Source organism: Lygodium microphyllum, chromosome 11 (assembly GCF_053477565.2).
Source record: "Lygodium microphyllum isolate KBCC chromosome 11, Lygodium_microphyllum_v1.1.10, whole genome shotgun sequence".
Taxonomy (NCBI): Eukaryota; Viridiplantae; Streptophyta; class Polypodiopsida; order Schizaeales; family Lygodiaceae; genus Lygodium; species Lygodium microphyllum.
In genome coordinates this window covers 103,836,451-103,854,362 of record NC_141145.1, presented here as the reverse complement: position 1 = coordinate 103,854,362, position 17,912 = coordinate 103,836,451, and the positions used below count along the sequence as shown (strand labels likewise).

General features: G+C 42.5%; 2 protein-coding genes and 1 pseudogene across 2 annotated transcripts in view; all 3 read right to left on the bottom strand.

Moving 5' to 3' along the window:
- Window positions 1–17,912, bottom strand: part of LOC148029181 (BTB/POZ domain-containing protein At1g67900-like) — a 66,261-nt gene that overhangs the window by 37,214 nt on the left and 11,135 nt on the right. The gene's annotated exons all lie outside the window — the stretch shown is intronic.
- LOC148029183 (uncharacterized) lies at window positions 13,483–14,095 on the bottom strand. Its single transcript, XM_087688757.1, has 2 exons — window positions 14,042–14,095; window positions 13,483–13,938 (listed from the first exon to the last, which is right to left on the bottom strand). Exons 1-2 carry the CDS (start codon window positions 14,078–14,080, stop codon window positions 13,483–13,485), a joined length of 495 nt encoding a protein of 164 aa, XP_087544883.1. The 5' UTR covers window positions 14,081–14,095.
- On the bottom strand, window positions 15,163–16,446 carry LOC148029182 (uncharacterized; annotated as a pseudogene).

Sequence of the window (17,912 nt, the reverse complement as noted above, 5' to 3'; positions counted from 1 at the left end):
TCAGCTTTTGGATCCAACTTGGATCTCAGCTCATCTGGCACATGTACATAGGCAATGCAACCAAAAATTTTCAAATGAGAAATATCTGGTTTCCTACCAGTATACCTCTCCTCTGGAGTCATCCCATGTATTGCTGCAGTGGGAGTCCTGTTCATTATGTAGACTGCTGTAGCAACTGCTTCAGCCCAATAAAAATCTGGCAAGTCTTTTTCATTGAGCATGGCACGAGATACCTCTCCAATATGCCTGTTTTTTCTTTCTGCAATTCCATTTTGCTGTGGGGTATGACTGCATGAATATTGCTGCTTTATGCCATGCTCCTGCAAGAACCTTGCAAACTCATTTGAGAGGTACTCTCCCCCTCCATCTGACCTTAGGCATTTTACTTGCAGGCCTGTTTCTTTTTCAACCATAGCTTTAAGAGTTTTGAAATGCCCAAAAACTTCACTTTTCTTTTTCATAAAATACACCCAAACTTTTCTGCTATAGTCATCAATAAAACTGACAAAATAATGACAGCCTCCAAGAGATGCAGCTTTAGTAGTCCACACATCAGAGTGGATTAATTCCAATGGCTTCTTACTCTCTTGAACATGTCTAGGAAATGGTTTCCTTGCCTGTTTTCCAAACTGACAGGCTTCACATACCTTATGCATTTCTGCAACCTTGAATTTAGGCAATCCTGCAACAATATTTTGGGCCTGCATTGATTTAAGTCGCTGTACATTAACATGACCAATGCGTTTATGCCAGATATCAATATCTGCAACTACACCGGTCCCATGTGCAAACATTGCTGCACTCAATTCAGACATGTCTGCATCCAACGTAAACATTCTGCCCTTCTTCTTTCCTTTTGCTATCAAGCGACCTTTATTTTTCATATCCTCAACAAAGCATCCATGAGGATTAAATCTGACCTGCAAGCCCTGTTCAACCATTTGACCAACAGAAACCAGGTTCTTGGTGATATTGGGGACATGAAATACATCGGACAGGTATTTCTTTTTCCCATCCTGCATAGACAAAGGAATTTTTCCAATCTGCACAATCGGATGTGCAGTATCATCACCAGTCTCCACAAATCCTGGTTTTTCCATTTTCCTTGCATTCTCCATCCATTCTGCATGACCTGTCATGTAGTTTGATGCACCTGAGTCAACATACCATACATCATTGCTTTCTTCTGCACTTGTCACAGAATTGTTCATGTGCTGCACCATGAACAAATGCTCATTTCTGTCATCACCCTGTCTGCTAGAAGATGCATAATTCCCTTGTTACAGTTTTCCATTCATAATGTCATTCTGCTTTTTATAGCAGTCTTTAGCCATATGACCCATTTTACCACAATAGTAGCATTCAACATTACTGTTTGCATTTTGACCTCTTTGCCATCCACCACGACCTCTTTGGCTCCCCCTGCCTCTAGAGTTACCACGTCCTCCTCCATAGGACTGGTTTTCTTGAGTTTGCTGCATATTCTGATTTCTACCACGGCCTCCAAATCGGCCTCCTCTACCTCTGCCTCTACCTCTTCCAGCATTTGAGTAGAAGACAGCTTCTTTTGAAGTTCCTCCTGAAGAAGATGCACCACCATTTCTCTGCTCCTCAGAAATTAGAAGAGCAATCAACTCCTCAAAATCAGGAAATCTTTCACGGACGGAAATGGATGTCCGAAACTGCGCATAATCCTTTCCTAGACCATTCAAGGTCACAGAAACTAAATCATCATCTTCCACGGGCGACCCAATAGAAGCAAGTGCATCTGCAATCTTCTTCACCTTCATGTGGTAGTCATTGATGCTCATACTTTCTCTTTGCACATTATGCAACTCTTGCTTGAGCTGCATTTTCCTGGCTTGCGTATTTGTGCTATACATTTTTGACAGAGTATCCCATGCCTCCTTTGGCGTATTTGCATCCTGAATATGCACAATCATAGAGTCTGAAATGCTGATAGACAGCCAATACATAACTTTCCTGGCTCTCTCATGCCATGCTTTAAATGCCTGCATTTGCTGTTGATTGGGAACATCAGGAAGAACTGGTTCTTCTTCATTTCCTGCAACAAATTCCCAATATCCTTTTCCCATAAGGAAATTCGTCATTCTAAACTTCCATGCTTGGAAGTTGTTCTTGTCAAGCTTTTCAGTGACAATCTGTGAAAGAGAATCAGATGCCATTACAGAAGACTGCAAAAAATTCTGTCACTGCAAAAACCACAGCTTCACCCTTACAAGGGAAAATCTGCAAAACTGGCGAAAGTGGTATTTGACCACACAGTCACTTCCTAGTGACGATTTTGCATCAACAGGCAACAGGGATGATTCTGTAACTCCCAATGTCTCTGCGCACAAGCATACAATGCAATTTTTACAGTAACTATTCACCGACCTGTAGAACAGTGGCTGCACAGCATAAAACTGGGCCTTTTCCTGAGTGCGTGCAGAAAACTTCCGCCTCCAAAACAGGCCCCGAAATGGCCTCAAATCAAAAAAAATAAGGTCGCCAAGGGCTAAAGCCCTCTCCCGCAGCATATACTGCCCTCTTGCTTCACCGCGAAGGGCGTCTCAACCTGAGACAATGCACTCCTGCACTTTCCGGCTGTGCTACCTGCAGAGATCTGCTCCCAAAACAGAAAATGAAAGCAACACTGCTCCTCTTACCAGAACACCGCGAGCTTGGCTTGCTTTCTTGAGCTCCTTACCACGAACAAGGCTCTGATACCATGTCAAGATTGTGGGAGAGAAGGAAGGAGCCTCACTTGTAGCTTTCTTGCTTGCACAATGGGGGAATACACACAAGGGTGGAGGCTGAAAACAGTTTTCCTCTTCTTAGTTGTGTGTGCCAAAAAGAACTCAAGTACAAAGAAATAGAAGAACCCTAGATACGGGTCTCAAACCAAACTCAACTAACTAAGGTGGCATACTAACTGAGCCACGAACTAGAGTAGATAAGGATAGCTATCATGTAGCTATTATTCAGGGGCGGTGTACCAACCGCATCTGCAACTGACAAGTCGGTGACATAAATACACAACGGTCACCCTGGCGTATCACGAGTGGAGCTCGATATGTCAACATCGCCTACAGCTGAGACATCCAAATCAGCTGTAACCTTATACCTGGATGCAATCGCCCAGCTGTGGAGTGTCTGAATCTGCAATTGCCTCCTCAAAACTCACTCATAGCTGGTTGCAATGGCTGAAAATAGGCTGGCCATGGCTGTTCACAGCTCTCCCACATTTGCTGCATCAAGAATGATCTCGTTTTTTCTCTTTTTCAACCTTTTATCAACCTATATCGGCAAGTTTGCCAAGTGATAGCCTTTCCAAATGGTTTTTCCAACACTGTCCATTATTAAATATTAATTTTTAGCCTTTAACTACTGAAAATTAATCTAATAATTATTTTGGTGACCAGAAAAATAATTTGACTGGCCAATAATTAAATTGGCTAGGCATCTTTCACTCTCGAGTTTGTCTATGCCATCTTTGACCATTAGATTGGCGTTAGGTACCTTAAACGCCACATCTCTAGTGTCACCAACAACTAAGACTTATGGCCAAATGAATGACCTAGTCCAACAATTGACACTAAATACCACCAAGTACCTATGCAACATAACTTATAGCAACTTTTACCTTTGACATCCCGTGATTTTCTCGGGTCCTGGGCTCGTAAATTTACTCTAATCCCAATTGCACCTCACGTGTGCAACATTTACTTAATCATGTGATTAAAAATTAATCCACATGTTAAGTGAGGTTTCAAAAATACATGTCCTCATGACAACCCGTCAGATGCGGAAATTCTTGCCATCGAACTTTTGATCTGATGGAATAGCTGGTAAAACGGACACCTTCTGGTCCATGATCACCTAAAACTCTGTCTCGGCCTCAGAAAACATCTTTACCTACAATGTCTACACAAAACACAAAGAGCAACACCCTCTAATCGTGAAAATACAACTTGTTAGGGCTATGGTTCGCTTGTCCCGCTCCATCCGCAAAAGGCAATGAAAATGTAAAATCTGCACTTGAAGGCCCAAAACACAGCCTTTTTCCTTCTCTAAGAGCAAAAAAACAGCAGCAACTTCAGCAAATCTTCTCCTTTCTCGCACACCCATGCTCGGCTCAGCCTTATTCTGATGCGCAACCCACTTGCTCGCACTTGAACGCTGAAAAGACAAGGCACCTTTGTGTCATGCTGAAATCTTCTCCTTTCTCACACACCCACGCTCGGCTCAGCCTTGTTCTAACGCGCAGTCCACTTGCTCGCACTTGAACGCTGAAAACGCACCCTTGTGTCGTGCTGATATCTCCTCTTCAGATGGGTCCACAGTCCTTCAATACTCTGATACCATGTCAGGGTGAAGCAATGCGGAAGCGAATGACCAAGACAAAGAGTGCACAGAGAGAGGAGAGAGAGAGAAAGAGACAATGAAACGTAGAAAATCTGCAGTGAAGAATGTTGTATAAAGATGCAGAATTATACATGGGTACAAAGAGAATATCTGCGTATGTCTCCACCTTGAAGATCTTGGTTTCCGTCAACTTTGAGAGCAATCTCCATGGTTTGCAGGCTAAAATCTGTGGGACACAACTAACTAAGGCTACTAGAGACAAAGCCTATAAATAGGCTGAAAAATGCCCAAAATAATGCAGGTCGGCTGCAATTAATGTAGCCAATTGCTGGCCAATTGATGCAGTCTGACTGCATGCCACATGGCACCTAGCTGACTGCCTGTTATGTGGCGCTTGCCTGTCCGGGAGATGACTCTCTAACAAGCCAATCCAAGTCATAAGAAAGTCATCGGGAGAAAGTGGATCATTCATACAAAGCTAAAGGTTGATGGAACTTTAGCCAAATATAAGGCTTACCTTGTAGTGCAAGGGTTTCAACAAAAGCAAGGCATTAATTATGAAGAGACCTTTGCTCATACTACACTTTTGATATCATTCTGTTCGTTGGTTGCGCTAGCCACTCACCACGGTTGACGTATCTATTAGATGGGGTGTCAAAAGTGCCTTTCTAAATAGTTAGCTTGAGAAGGAATTTTATGTGGAGCAACCATCTAGGTTTTCTTCTGCTAACCAAAAAGATAAGATCTTTCGCTTGCAGAAAGCTCTTTATGGGCTAAAGCAACTACCATGGTCTTGGTTCCAAAGAATGGATAAGTTCCTCAAACTCACTGATACCATTCCACCCCTTATGACCCGAACTTATATGTACGTATCACTTAAGAGGGAATCAACTATATCCTACTTTATGTTAATGATTTGCTAATTACTGGCTTTGATTCTACTGCTGTAGTAGAAATTAAGGCCTAGTTTTGTGCTACTTTTGAGGTGACTGACCTCGATTTGTTGTCTTATTTCTTGGGGATAGAGGTGATTCGTTCTGAGGGTTGTATTTTTGTGTCTCAGCAAAAGTACGCTCTTCAGCTATACTAGTGGAACAATATTGCTCCGATCAAACATGGCATGTAGAGCCATACCACTTAATCCCACCATCCACTTTTTCTAAAGTATCCTAGGATGGCCCTTTGATGAGCATATCTATAGATCTATAGTAGGAAAACTTCTCTACTTGATTTGTACTAGGCCAGATTTAGCTTAATCAATATTTCACTATACCTCACATGTCACATTGGATTGCTTGTTTACATGTTTGAGATATGTTCGATGTATCTATGTTTATGGCCTCACTTATGGTTCTGCTCTATGTCTATAGGTCTACACCGATTCAAATTGGGCAAGAAACCTTGACACCTAGTGTTCCACACTAGCTACCTCTTTACCTTAGGCATGGCTTCCATTTATTAGTCAAGCAGGAAACGGTGGTAGCTTCCATGGCTGAGACTAAGCATCAGGCGTTGTTCAATGGTACCACTAAGGCCATGTACTTGAGTTGTCTACTGACAGCGCTTAATTTCCATGCGACTCTCCTTCTATTGTCCACTGTGATAATCAAAGTACCATTGCCCTTGCGGGCAATTTGATCATCACACCACTGACGAAACATGTGGGAATCCAAATTCACTTCTCCAAACAGCAGATTGAGCTAGACAATATACACCTAGAGATTGTGCCATCATTCAACAACTATACAGACATATTGACCAAATCGTTAATCGGTCAGTGTTTCAATATATTCTACCCATGATCCGCTTGGATACACCCTCCCCTATTTCTTTAGCTTGACAAGAAGAGGGTGCGAAACTCCATCTTTCTCTTCCAATTTGAGAGGGGCTGGCTTTCTTCTTTTAGTGATAACAGAATGCTTTTATAGTCTTTGATTGAGGCATTTGATATTTTGTATTCTTGTATTCTCATCTGCACTATCAAGATGATGTGATTGTAAAACGACATTAGACAAGTGAACAATTCCCCTACAAGGACACTGTCCAATGATACTATTTGCATTGCACTTTGCTTTATTACATGACCTAGGACGAGGGTGAAGATATAGTAGAAGGGCTAAGGAGAAAGTTGGAAATTACAAGAAGAACCTTGAGATACGATCTCTATGAAAAGGCACCAAAAGAGGGTACTAGCCTAAGCACGGAGGAACAACGACAATAGCTGGGCTCTCGATAGGAGTTGGAGGAATTGAGATTTGGAGAGCTAGAACAACAAGATCAACCATCCACTGTAGCCCCAAGGGAAGCACCAAGAGAAGAAGGGCTAAACTTTGAGCAAGGTTTAGGTGAAGAAGAGAAAACACATGAGCCGAGCCCACCACAGCAGATGCAAGCACAACTAGAAGAGTAAGGTGAGGAAGCCGCCCCTGAGAGAGTTGTGGAAAGGAAGCACAAGCAAAGAGTGCAGGTGGAACAGGCACAAAGGAGACTCCACCCTTTTCAGTCTTTTGAGTGGTCAACTATGGATCCACCATATTTGTGGACATCCTATGGCAGTTCTCCAAGGTAGTCTCTTCCTTTGCTTGCTTAGCTTGTCTAGCTTGCTTCCACCCATATTTTTTACATTTTTAGATATCCGTTATATTTGCTTCACCCACCCTTAGCTCATTCCCTCGTCATCATCAACATCTAGTAATGGTAGGGATAGCTTGCTTGTTTTATGAAGGTCTTGGATCTGACCATGTTTTTTATAAGTCTCCCGTCAACTACTTAATCGACCGCAATGCATATTTTTCTAAACAAACAATCCAAAAAAATAAAAGCTCATTGTGGTTCCATCCACCTTTGTAAGACTTTGTAGGCCAATGGGTAGCCAACCTGCACCCCTTGTCCGATGCCTTGGCCTCTCTAGGGTAACCACTTGGACTCTCTTGGTAAGATAACCATCACCACTATAGTCTTGGTAGGCCATTGGGCAGGCAACATGCAACCTTTGTCCAATGCCTTGCTTGCTTTGGGGTGGGATGCCTTGTAAATACAAAAACAAAAAAAATTGGGTTGGCCTTTCTTTCTAGCTCAATTTTGGGCCTAAGAGAGAATGCTGAGCTAAAATATACAATACATGCTGATTAGCCTCTTAAATAGCCCCAAAACATGCTTATTTAATGTAAAAACCCTAAATTGGGGAGTCTAAACTATTGAGGACCCAAACTTTCTATAAATTAGCATTGCTGCCCTCCATTCATCCTTACTCTCATTTTTGCAGATTACACGTGATAGAGCTTTGCTATCTACACCCCATTCGTGGAGGATACCTCAACCGAAGCTACCCATCATCACCCTCCATCATCCAACCATTCCTTGCTATTCATGACTGTTTCTAGCCTTCTTTTTGTTGTTGTCAACCAAGAGATCTGCTATTAATCACTCCCAGCTGTCGTACAGCCTGCCACATCAGCAAACTGCTGCGTTTTCAGGCTCCAATTGCAGCCCAACCTGCTGCATCTCTTCTCCAATTGTCACTACTTTCTCTGCTGCTTGTGTTTGCTCTCCTGACAGCTGCATTTGCTGCACACTCTCTCTTTTGCCTACCTAGCATTAGACCCAACTTTCCTGGTTACGATTGCTAGTGTCCAATACCTTCGGAGGCTGCCATCTGCATTTCAGGATCCGTCAAGAGTATTACACACTCTCTAGCTCAATATATCTCTGCCTTAATCCTTGAGGCACGAGAGTTCGAGGTTTAGTATTCATTCCTGATACCGTTTGTTTGCTGCATGAACATTTTATATTCAATATTCATTCACTTCTTTCATTCAATGTGTTCATTGTCTCCGAGTTACCCTAACCCTAACTATGCTCTATGCTCAATTTGTGCTTTGTCGTACGATTGTCTTGAGTTTTCTATGTTGAGAGCATTTCTTCAAAATCCATTCTTACAAGTTCAATTAAAAAGAGACTAGATGAAACTGAGGAACTTTGCATTGTGAGATATTTAGATCAGAGTTATAGTCTTCCTACTGGATAAACACTGAAATTTTTGTACTCATTTCAGGTGATTGCCATCTTCCCCACTCTACTTTAGAAATGCATGCAAGGAGCTCAAGAGCCGTAAATGCTATGTAAGAAGAACCAAGGCACAAAATACTATTGACACATCTTACTGCTTTCCTTTTGTGAATCATTGTAATCATCTCTGTAGGATTAAACAGAAATACACTGTAAAGTGTATGTTAGTGTTTCTGCTGGACAGAACAAGGATGCACTATAACCACATTGCTCATTGTGCAAGTACATCCCCAAACGTTGAGCTTCTCACAAAAGCCAGCCTCAATATCCTCAAAGCAGGTGCTACTTCATGATCTTCATACAGCTTCCTCAGCTTGCCTCTCCTGCCACTGTCAAACTAAGGGATGCCCTCATGTTTGCAAGTTGAAACTGCAAAGGATTATGAGCCCTTGTTGCAACTCATTTTCAGTGCATGCAAGCACCCACTGTTGCCAGCCTTAAGATGAGTTACCCTGAATGCAATATTTCATGGCCATCATATACCTTCACAGTCTGTTCCATTTGATCAATACCAAGGGATGCCCTGAAACTCCACTATCATAATCCCCAGGCTAGAGTCCCTACCATAACAGGTTATAAGGCCACACAAGTGCAAAGTATTATAAAGCCTGCTCTAGGAACAATGAGCCAGGATATATTTCAAATCAATCTCAACTTCTTGCATTTACTTGCTCAATCCAGCCAAGGAAGGTCTACGGAGTTAAAATATGTAATTATTGAGAAGGTATTATATGTGTATTGGAAGGAGGTGTCAAAAATAACAGGTATGCTCTGATATCATGCCAAAATAAGCGACAGTTCAGAGAGACAGTAGGGTTTGCAGGGAGTAACACAGAGTGTGTATGGCAAATAGTGAGAGAGGAGACACTCAGAAACAAGAACACATTGATGATGCTCTGAATCATGCTATGAGAAGAAAAGCTGATACAACGGAGCCGAAGCTCAAAAGATAACTACATTGTCCTGTCTGAATCTAGCGGCAACACATGTGGGAAATCTGCACAGTGAAGGTAGCAAAACGCAATCCTCCATGTAGTGGGCTATCGAAGTAATCACTGGAAGGTGAAAGATAGTTGTCGAGGGAGCGGACCGCAATCCTCTAATGCTGTCGAAGATGATCACCAGTTGTCAAGGAAGCTAACCGCAATTCTCTAATGTTGGGAGTGACCTAGGCAGCAAAACAAAAATCCTAGAGTGTCGGAGCTATCAAACGTAGGGAGACAGCTCAAATGCTGGCTCTAGGTAGATAATGATGACGCCAGATGGAGGATGAGATGGGTTGCAAAAACGCAGGTCCCAACAGCCCCTGTGATGATAGACGAGTAACGCCAAGTGATGGAGGAGAAGCTAGGCTACAAAAACACAGGTCCTAGCAGCCCCTGTGATAGACGAGTAACACAAGGTAATGGAGGAGAAGCCAAGCTGCAAAAACACAAGTCCCAACAGCCCCTATGATAAACGAGTGACAATAGGTGATGGAGGAGGAGCCAAGCTGCAATAATGTAGGTCCTAGCAGCCCCTATGATGGACAAGTGATGAAATCACCAATGCTTGATGATGGAGATTGTTGCCAGAGGCTAGGATGCTAACGCCAACCGGGAGATGATGATGCCAAGCAAGAAGAAGGTTTCCACACTGGAAAATACAAGAGAAGGTGGAGCCTGATGGAGAAGAGTGTTGACGCCAAGCAGATGATGGTGACACCAGGTGGAAGATGCTCCAAACGCAAGGCTTGATGATGGAATAGTGCGCGTGAATTAGAAGAGGAAGGGTGAAGGCAGCCATAAGCTATGAACCGCAATGTCCTCTTGAAGGGGTGTGAGGGTAGTGGAAGGGGCTAGTCAGAGAAGGGAAGGGTGTCTGATGACTGAGGAAGAGGGGTGAAGAATGATTGAAGAGTGGTAGGAGTGTAAAGAATGAATGAAGTAACTACTTAATTATAGGCATAAGTTATCTAGGGTGGCGCACCACTATGGGGGCGCCCACTAAAAAAGTAGCCAAAATGTGGACACCAACCCTTTTTAGGGTTGTCAATGCGAAACCCTAAATGAAGTGTGTAAACTGAAGAAGTGGTTTCTCAGCACCCCCTCTCAGACCCAAAAAAAGAATGAAAAAAAAGGAGCAAAGAGAGATACGATGAAGAAGAAGAGGATCTCAAAGATCCAAAATGTCCACTTGAAAGGTAACCTGTAACCAGCCTTCCTTCTGTGGATGGGTGGTAAATACAAATTTACCTACTCATCTTGGACAATGCACACCCAATTGGCCCCAAAATTGGCGCCCCTTTCGGTATTTCTTTAGCTTTATTGAAAAAAAAGTTGATTTACAATGGGATTCTCCCAATTCCCTTCACAATCCAAACTCCCCTTGCTATCCAAAGTGACCAGCAAGTCTTCAATCTATTTTGCCCCTTGATTCGGGCACATAATTGGCCTTCACCCGCTTTGATGGAGATGGAAATGCCCCAAATTCAATGGCTGGCTAGTCCTCCACTTGAATTTAGCTTAAATTCACCTTCAGCCTTGAAAAATCCAAGTCTTGCAGTTTCCAATTTTTTGGCACACTTCCCGAGGCTGCTAGTAAATCCTAATTTCTGCTGCAAATTAGGGTTTACAACAGAGAGATTTGAAAATTTTCGGTCTCCAACGGTCCAAATTCTAAGATCTTCAAAGCAAGGCTATAAAATGACTGGGAGATGAGAGAGAAAGTTGTAGAGAGAGAAAATTCAAAGTTTTGTTGTGAAGAATGACTGAAAATTAGTCAAATGCAACGCCTGCCTTGCCACAACAGCTTGTAGATGCAAAGAATTGAAGAAAATCAGTCATTTACTGTTACTGCCCTGTCTCAACAGCCTGTAGATGTTGTCACTGCTATTGATTGGTCTTCTTCTAACCCTTGGCTACCTCAAAAGGTCCTCCAATGGCTGCAAATCAAACCAGCAGCATCTCCTCCCTCTCACTTGCATACTGAATACACTAAAAATGCCTCTGTCCAGTCTCTAAAGATGTTTTTCAGTCTTGCATGGGTATTTTTTACAAGTGGCAACCTTCCCAAATGGTTTTTTCAGCATTATCCATAATTAAATATTAATTTTCAGTCTTTAAATACTGAAAATTAATCTAATAATTATTTTGATGCCCTGAAAAATCATTTGACTCACCAATAATTAAATTGGCTAGGCAACTTTCATTCCCAAGTGTCTCCATGCCATCTTTGACCATCAAATTGGTGTTAGGTATCATTAAACGCCACTTCTCTAGTGTCACCAACTGACACTTATGGCCAAATGAATGACCTCGGCCAACAACTAGCACCAGATACCACCAAGTACTTGCGCACCATAACTTACAACAACTTTTGCCTTTGACATCCCGTGATTTCCTTGGCTCCTGGGCTCGTGAATTTACTCTAATCCTAGTTACACCTCACATGTGCAACATTTACTTAACCATGTGATTAAAAATTAATCTACATGTTAAGTGAGGTTTCAAAAATACATGTCCTCATGATAGTTCTCCCCCTTGAAATCCTTGCAATTGTCCTCGATTGCACTGCCAAATGCATCAAAAGCAAAGTACTACACTAGAATTTTCATAGGGCATCATAGTCAACACAACATTGCGCACTGTTGTTCAGCCATTTCATATGCCCAACATATACTGAAAATTACCAGCCAACATAACACGACATAAAACTCACAAAGAATCTCAAAAACATTGCCAGATTATCATGTGATATGTCCATTTCTCATGAGCTCAACTCATCTGGCAAAATCAAACCATAGTATAGCAAAAACCAAGTATAAACCATGGCCAAAACATCAATGACATCATAACATATGCTGTTGTCTATGGAACTAGATGTAAACTATTGAAAACTGAGCATAATCTGATCATAAACTGATCACTTGCTGATCTGAGAATTGATCACAAATTGCTGCAAATGTGACCCCAAACTGATCACAAACTCATTGCAAAAACTGACCAGCAATCAATGCAAAAACTGATCCAAAAAGTGACCATAAACGGTTCTCAAGCTGATCACAAACTGAGCTGAAACTGATTAGAATTTTTGTCTCAAAATTGAGGCAAAATTCATGCCAAATTGATCATAGACTGATGCAAAAGTATAGTTCCAGTGTCCAGATGAAACTCATACTCATTTGCATACATCTCACTGTGACTAGTACACTAAGTAGTGACCTCATGGTAAACATATTGTCACTGAAGTACCTTGGATGCATGTTGAATACATTCGAGATCCACTACATACAAGAGCTGTCCATAACTGGAGGAGTGGAAGTGCTACCTCCCCCTTGAGCATCAGGCAATACTCTGAACCCTTGCTCTGCTGAACCTGACAAAGCCTGAGAACTAAAGTCGGCTCTAACTGAAAGGCATCCAAGTAAAGCTACAACAACTAAGAATGGTTTGCCAAGTCATCCTCTTCCATCCATTTGGCATCCATTAGTGAATAATTCTGAAATTTCACCAAGTATCTCCTAGAAACTTTATCTTTGACCTTTCTTTCCTTATGTGCCAAAATCTGCTCAGGTACCAAAATCTCATCTAGCTCCTCAACCTCAAGCTAAATTTCAGCAGACATATCTTTTGACACATCACCATGAAAAGGCCTCAACAAATTGACATGAAAGGCATTGTGTATCTGTCAATGTGGAGGTAATTTCAGCCGATATCATGGTTATGGCGTCCGATTAGTACAGTCCGATGGTAGTACAGTACTAATCGGACTAATAAATCTTGGACCTACGTCCGATGTTACATCCGATAAAATAAAAAATACATATAATTTTAAGTGTGTGCTTAATGTTTGGACTTACAAGTTAAAACATAAACTTAGAGATTCAAGCCAAAAGTACACAATAGAGTTGAAACAAGACTCCAAAGTATTCTATGCAGCATGAATAATGAAAACAACAACTTTATTATGAGCCAGATGTACAATCTCATACAAAAAGTGTACAAAAATGGATCAAGATAAAAGCCATCATCCATGGCTTAATCGGAATCAAGATACATGATTACTTTAGGTGCTCATATCACTCTCGGCATCGAAGGTGGAAGTATCCTCGTCACCGCTTGAGGAGCCATCATCCTCCTCAACAAAATCACCCTCACTAATAACATTGCCCTCGTTACCATACTCGGGCTCTCTAAGCTCTAGGTGAGAGATAGTGATAGGCATGTCCTCCTGGGCTGAACTAGGAGTACTTCTCAAGCCACTCCCATGCCTTGTGTAGCATCTAAGGGTCCCACAAGCATCACGAGCAGCTAATGTGGATGCCGAAGTAGAAGTTCCATTGCTACCGGCACGAGGGTGAATAACAGCACGCGCACGCCATGCACAAGTGCGAGAGATCCGCCGGTCTATCTCCTCGAGCTCCAAGTAAAGCTCCCTAAAGATTTGCTCCTCCTCTAAGTCTCTCTCGCGAGTCACACTTTTAAGTGTACTAGCGGAGAGCTTGAGTGAATCCACATTTATCTATAAATTTAAAGAATGAAGAACTTAGATTAAACAAGTGAAACTTCTTTAAATATATTTCATAATCTATGAATAAAAAGTATAAAAATTAGATATACGATACCTGTCTTGCCATAGACATCTCATGCATATTGCGTAGCATGCGTAAATTGAAGCGACAATAAATTAGTCACTCCAATTGTCCTGTGCTAAGCTTGTTACGAATTTTGGTGTGCACGAGGGAATAGACAGACCAATTCCTCTCACGTACACCCGACGAACAATCCTAAACCATGTGAAGAAAAAGTAAGTTTAAACTTAAGTTTGCAAGTTGTAAGTTGTAACTAGAACTAAATGAAAAAAGAGAAGAGATTTTTAAACATGTGCAAAAATGCGTAAGGCCACTCTTTGGAGGCAAGGCAATTGATAGCCAAATGACTCCCACCAAAAAAGAGGCTTCACCAACGATTTCCGCTTCCAACAAATGGTAGATGCGAAAGTGGTACCTCTTTGATCGCTATAATTAATGAGCTCCTGGAGGAAGGCACCATAGTGCTCTTCCACCAAAGCCTTTGGAAGAAAGGCATCACGATCGGCAAGGACATTGGCATCCATGAAAAGAGAGGGTTTTTTAAAGGCGGGATGCAAGAGTGCCGCAAACCCATGTATGGGTCGCTTCATCCACTCCCATCTTTTCTTTGTCAAAAGAGAATGTCATCTCTTTTAGGGGGTGGTATCCAAGATATCACTACAGTAGGTGTAAGATGATAGAGATTTAGAGGTGAAATTTGAAAAGAAAGTGTGAGACAATATGAAATATAGATTCTAAAACTAAAAAGAAGCATGAATCATTAAAAATAAATAAAAATAAAAACAATATCATGAAGAAAAGGCCTCCCCATTCAAGATGGTCGATAATTGTATCTCCTCCATCGCATTCTCCATAAGATGATAGAGGAGGCCAATAGTAGCCCCTTCCATGTCCATCATGCAAAACACCTTGTAGATGGGAGTGACAGCAATGATAATGCCCCTCACATCCATCCAAAATTCCTCCTTTAAGCAAAGCCTTTGAATGGCCTTTGCTGCCACTTGGCTTGATGTGGACTCCCCTTCAAGCCATTTCTTAAACTCATCTGACACAACTGTTGTTTGTAGCTTGTTGCGAACGTCATAGAGACGCTCGAGGAAAAGCCACATGGCTGCAAACCAAGTCTTCGAGAGCTTCTTCAACTCGAAGTCCGAGTATGAGCGATATATCACAAAAATTCAGACCTTGGAGTCAACGATTGTGCAAGCATCATTGACAATCTTTGCCACCCACTCCAACTTACCTATATCTTCCATAAGAAGATCTAGACAATGTGTAGCACATGGTTTCTATACTATGGATGGAAATTCAGCCTCAAGTTTCCGCCCCATAGATGCACAATTCGAGGCGTTGTCTGTGACAACTTGCACCACATTTTGCGGCCCAACCTACAAGATTATACACGATGAAATTACAATAAATTTGGGAGGTTAAAAGAAGAGATTACAAAATAATGGATTTAGAAGCATTGCCTCAATGATGGCTTGCCGTATGTGCCGATACATGAACGTACCCGTGGTTCTCCTTCCCCTTGTGCCTGCATCCATCGCTCGTACAAAGTATGTGCCAAGTGGGCAAGAGACGAGGATGTTGATGATCCCCTTTTTTTGCGGTCACTCCATCCATTGGATAGGATAGAGCATCCATACTTCGCCCAACCGGCATGCACAGGCTGAAGGGACTTATCAATCCTCTCTCTCTTCTCATCGAGTTTCTTAGTACGCATGTCATTGTACATGACACCGTACCATCCCTCACATGGATCAACGGCGGCAATGGCTTTCACCATCCACTTCCATCAATCCACTTTGAGATATGGAAAGAGAGATTGCACTCAATTATGGTGCGTGCAATCTCTATTTCCGCTTGCCTTTGCCTCTCCTTGAGAAAGGAGAGAGGACCGAAAACTTGCCCCGTTGCTTGGGCAAGAGTGACTTGTCTCTTGGGCATAGGTGCACCACTCGAATGGCTTTTTCTAGATGGGATAGAAGAGGCCCCTCCAACAGAGGAAACCGAGACAGTTGGAGAGGGATCGTCTCCTGCATCTGAGACCTCATGATCGGGAGAGATTACCTCCTCATTTGCCCTTGAAAGGCCTTTGCATCACTTCAATGGCAAGTATTTCCGACGACAATCTTCACAGGCATCGTTGGGAATACTAGGGCATGGTGTGGCTTCCCCTCCTAATTTGTAAAGGTGGATGAGAAGGCGAGTGACGGATGAGATTTGGAGCTTTGGGCAATACTTGCATTGCCACTTGGAAGTGTTGGATTTTCCCTTCACTCGTTTGAAGTAAGCACAATGCAAGCAAAAAGCCTCATGGAGAGGGGGTGCCATTGATGATGTATAGAGAGAGCCTAGAGGGTCACAGGTGGAGGGTGAGATGATTGAAAAAAGGAGCGGAAAGAGTAGAGAGCTTGAAGGAGTAGAGAGCTTGAGGTAGTAGAGAGAGGCTATAGCTTGATGAAGGAGGAGGTTGGAACTTGGAAGGGTTAAGAGGTTAAGGGAGGACTCAAGGAGAGAGCTTGAGAGAGTAGGAAGGATGGAGAGCTTGAAAGGAGTAGGAGGGGACCAAGGGTGGAGAACTTGAAAGGATGAATGAGATAGTGGGGGAGGGGAGATTTTATAGAAAGGGAGAGTGCTTTGGGGTTTGGGGTTGGCCCTTGGGGGGGAGAGAGAGAGATAGAATCTTTAATCTTTTCTCTTGAGTCTTTGTGAGAAAGAAAGAAAGAAAAGAAACGTAAGAAAGAAAAGAAAGAAAAAAAAAGTAAGAAAGAAAAGAAAAATGGGCCTGGCCGCCTGAAAACAATCAAAAAAGTGACCGTTTACAACTTTATTGGCCGCAAGGCCCAACTGTATGGGAGTCGGGATCCACGTGCCGCGTAATGGTCACTGGTGACAGGGCGCAGTCAGACGGGCCGCAAGGAACAGACCGGATGGGTGATGGCGGGGCGCAGTCGGATGGGTGACAAAGCGCAGTCGGACGGGTCGCTGGGAACGGACCGCAGCGGACGAGACACGACGGGTCGGATGGGTTGACCCGTCCATCGCACATGGACAACCTTGGCTAATATGCCACATCGTTGATCTTCTCCAACACTTGGAAGGGCCCATAGTTTCTCATACTCAATTTTGGATACAATCTTTCTCTTCCTTTTATCTTTTTCAGCCTTGCCTTTTCAAATCGCAGCAATATATAATCGCCCTTTGCAAAGTGGAAAGCATGCCTATGATGATCAGCTGCTCTCTTTTGCTTATCCTGTGATCTTTGAAGCGCATATTTAACCTTCTGATAAGTTGCATCCATGCTTTCCACATAGAGATCAAACTCAAAGATCTTATCTTTTGTGTGCAAAATGGAGGGTACTTTCTTACCACCCTCTACCACCTCAAATGGAGCTTTGTTTGTAGAACTATACACTGTGTTGTTGTAAGCAAACTCAACCAAGGGCAAATATTGCTCCCACTATATCTTGTGGTCTGAAACATAGCACCTCAAAAGATCTAACACTGTGGAATTTTGCTTTCTCAGACTGATCATTTGTCTGCGAATGGAAGGATGATGAGAATTTCAACGTAGTGCCCATATTCTCAAACAAGCCCTTCCAAAATAAATTGGTCATTCGGGGGTCTCGATCACTAATGATCTACTCTAGCATACCATGATACTGAAAGATGTGCTCCAAAAACAATTGTGTCATATGATCAACCTTTATTTTCTTCCTCACCGAAATGAAACGGGCTTGTTTGCTAAACCTGCAAATGATAGTCCATATCCCATCATTTCCTATAGGTATCTTAGGAAGCTCAAAAATAAAGTCCATTGCAATGCTCAGCCAAGGCCTATTTGGAATAGACAAGGGCTGCAACAAGCCTGGCATCTTTTGCCCATAATGCTTTACCT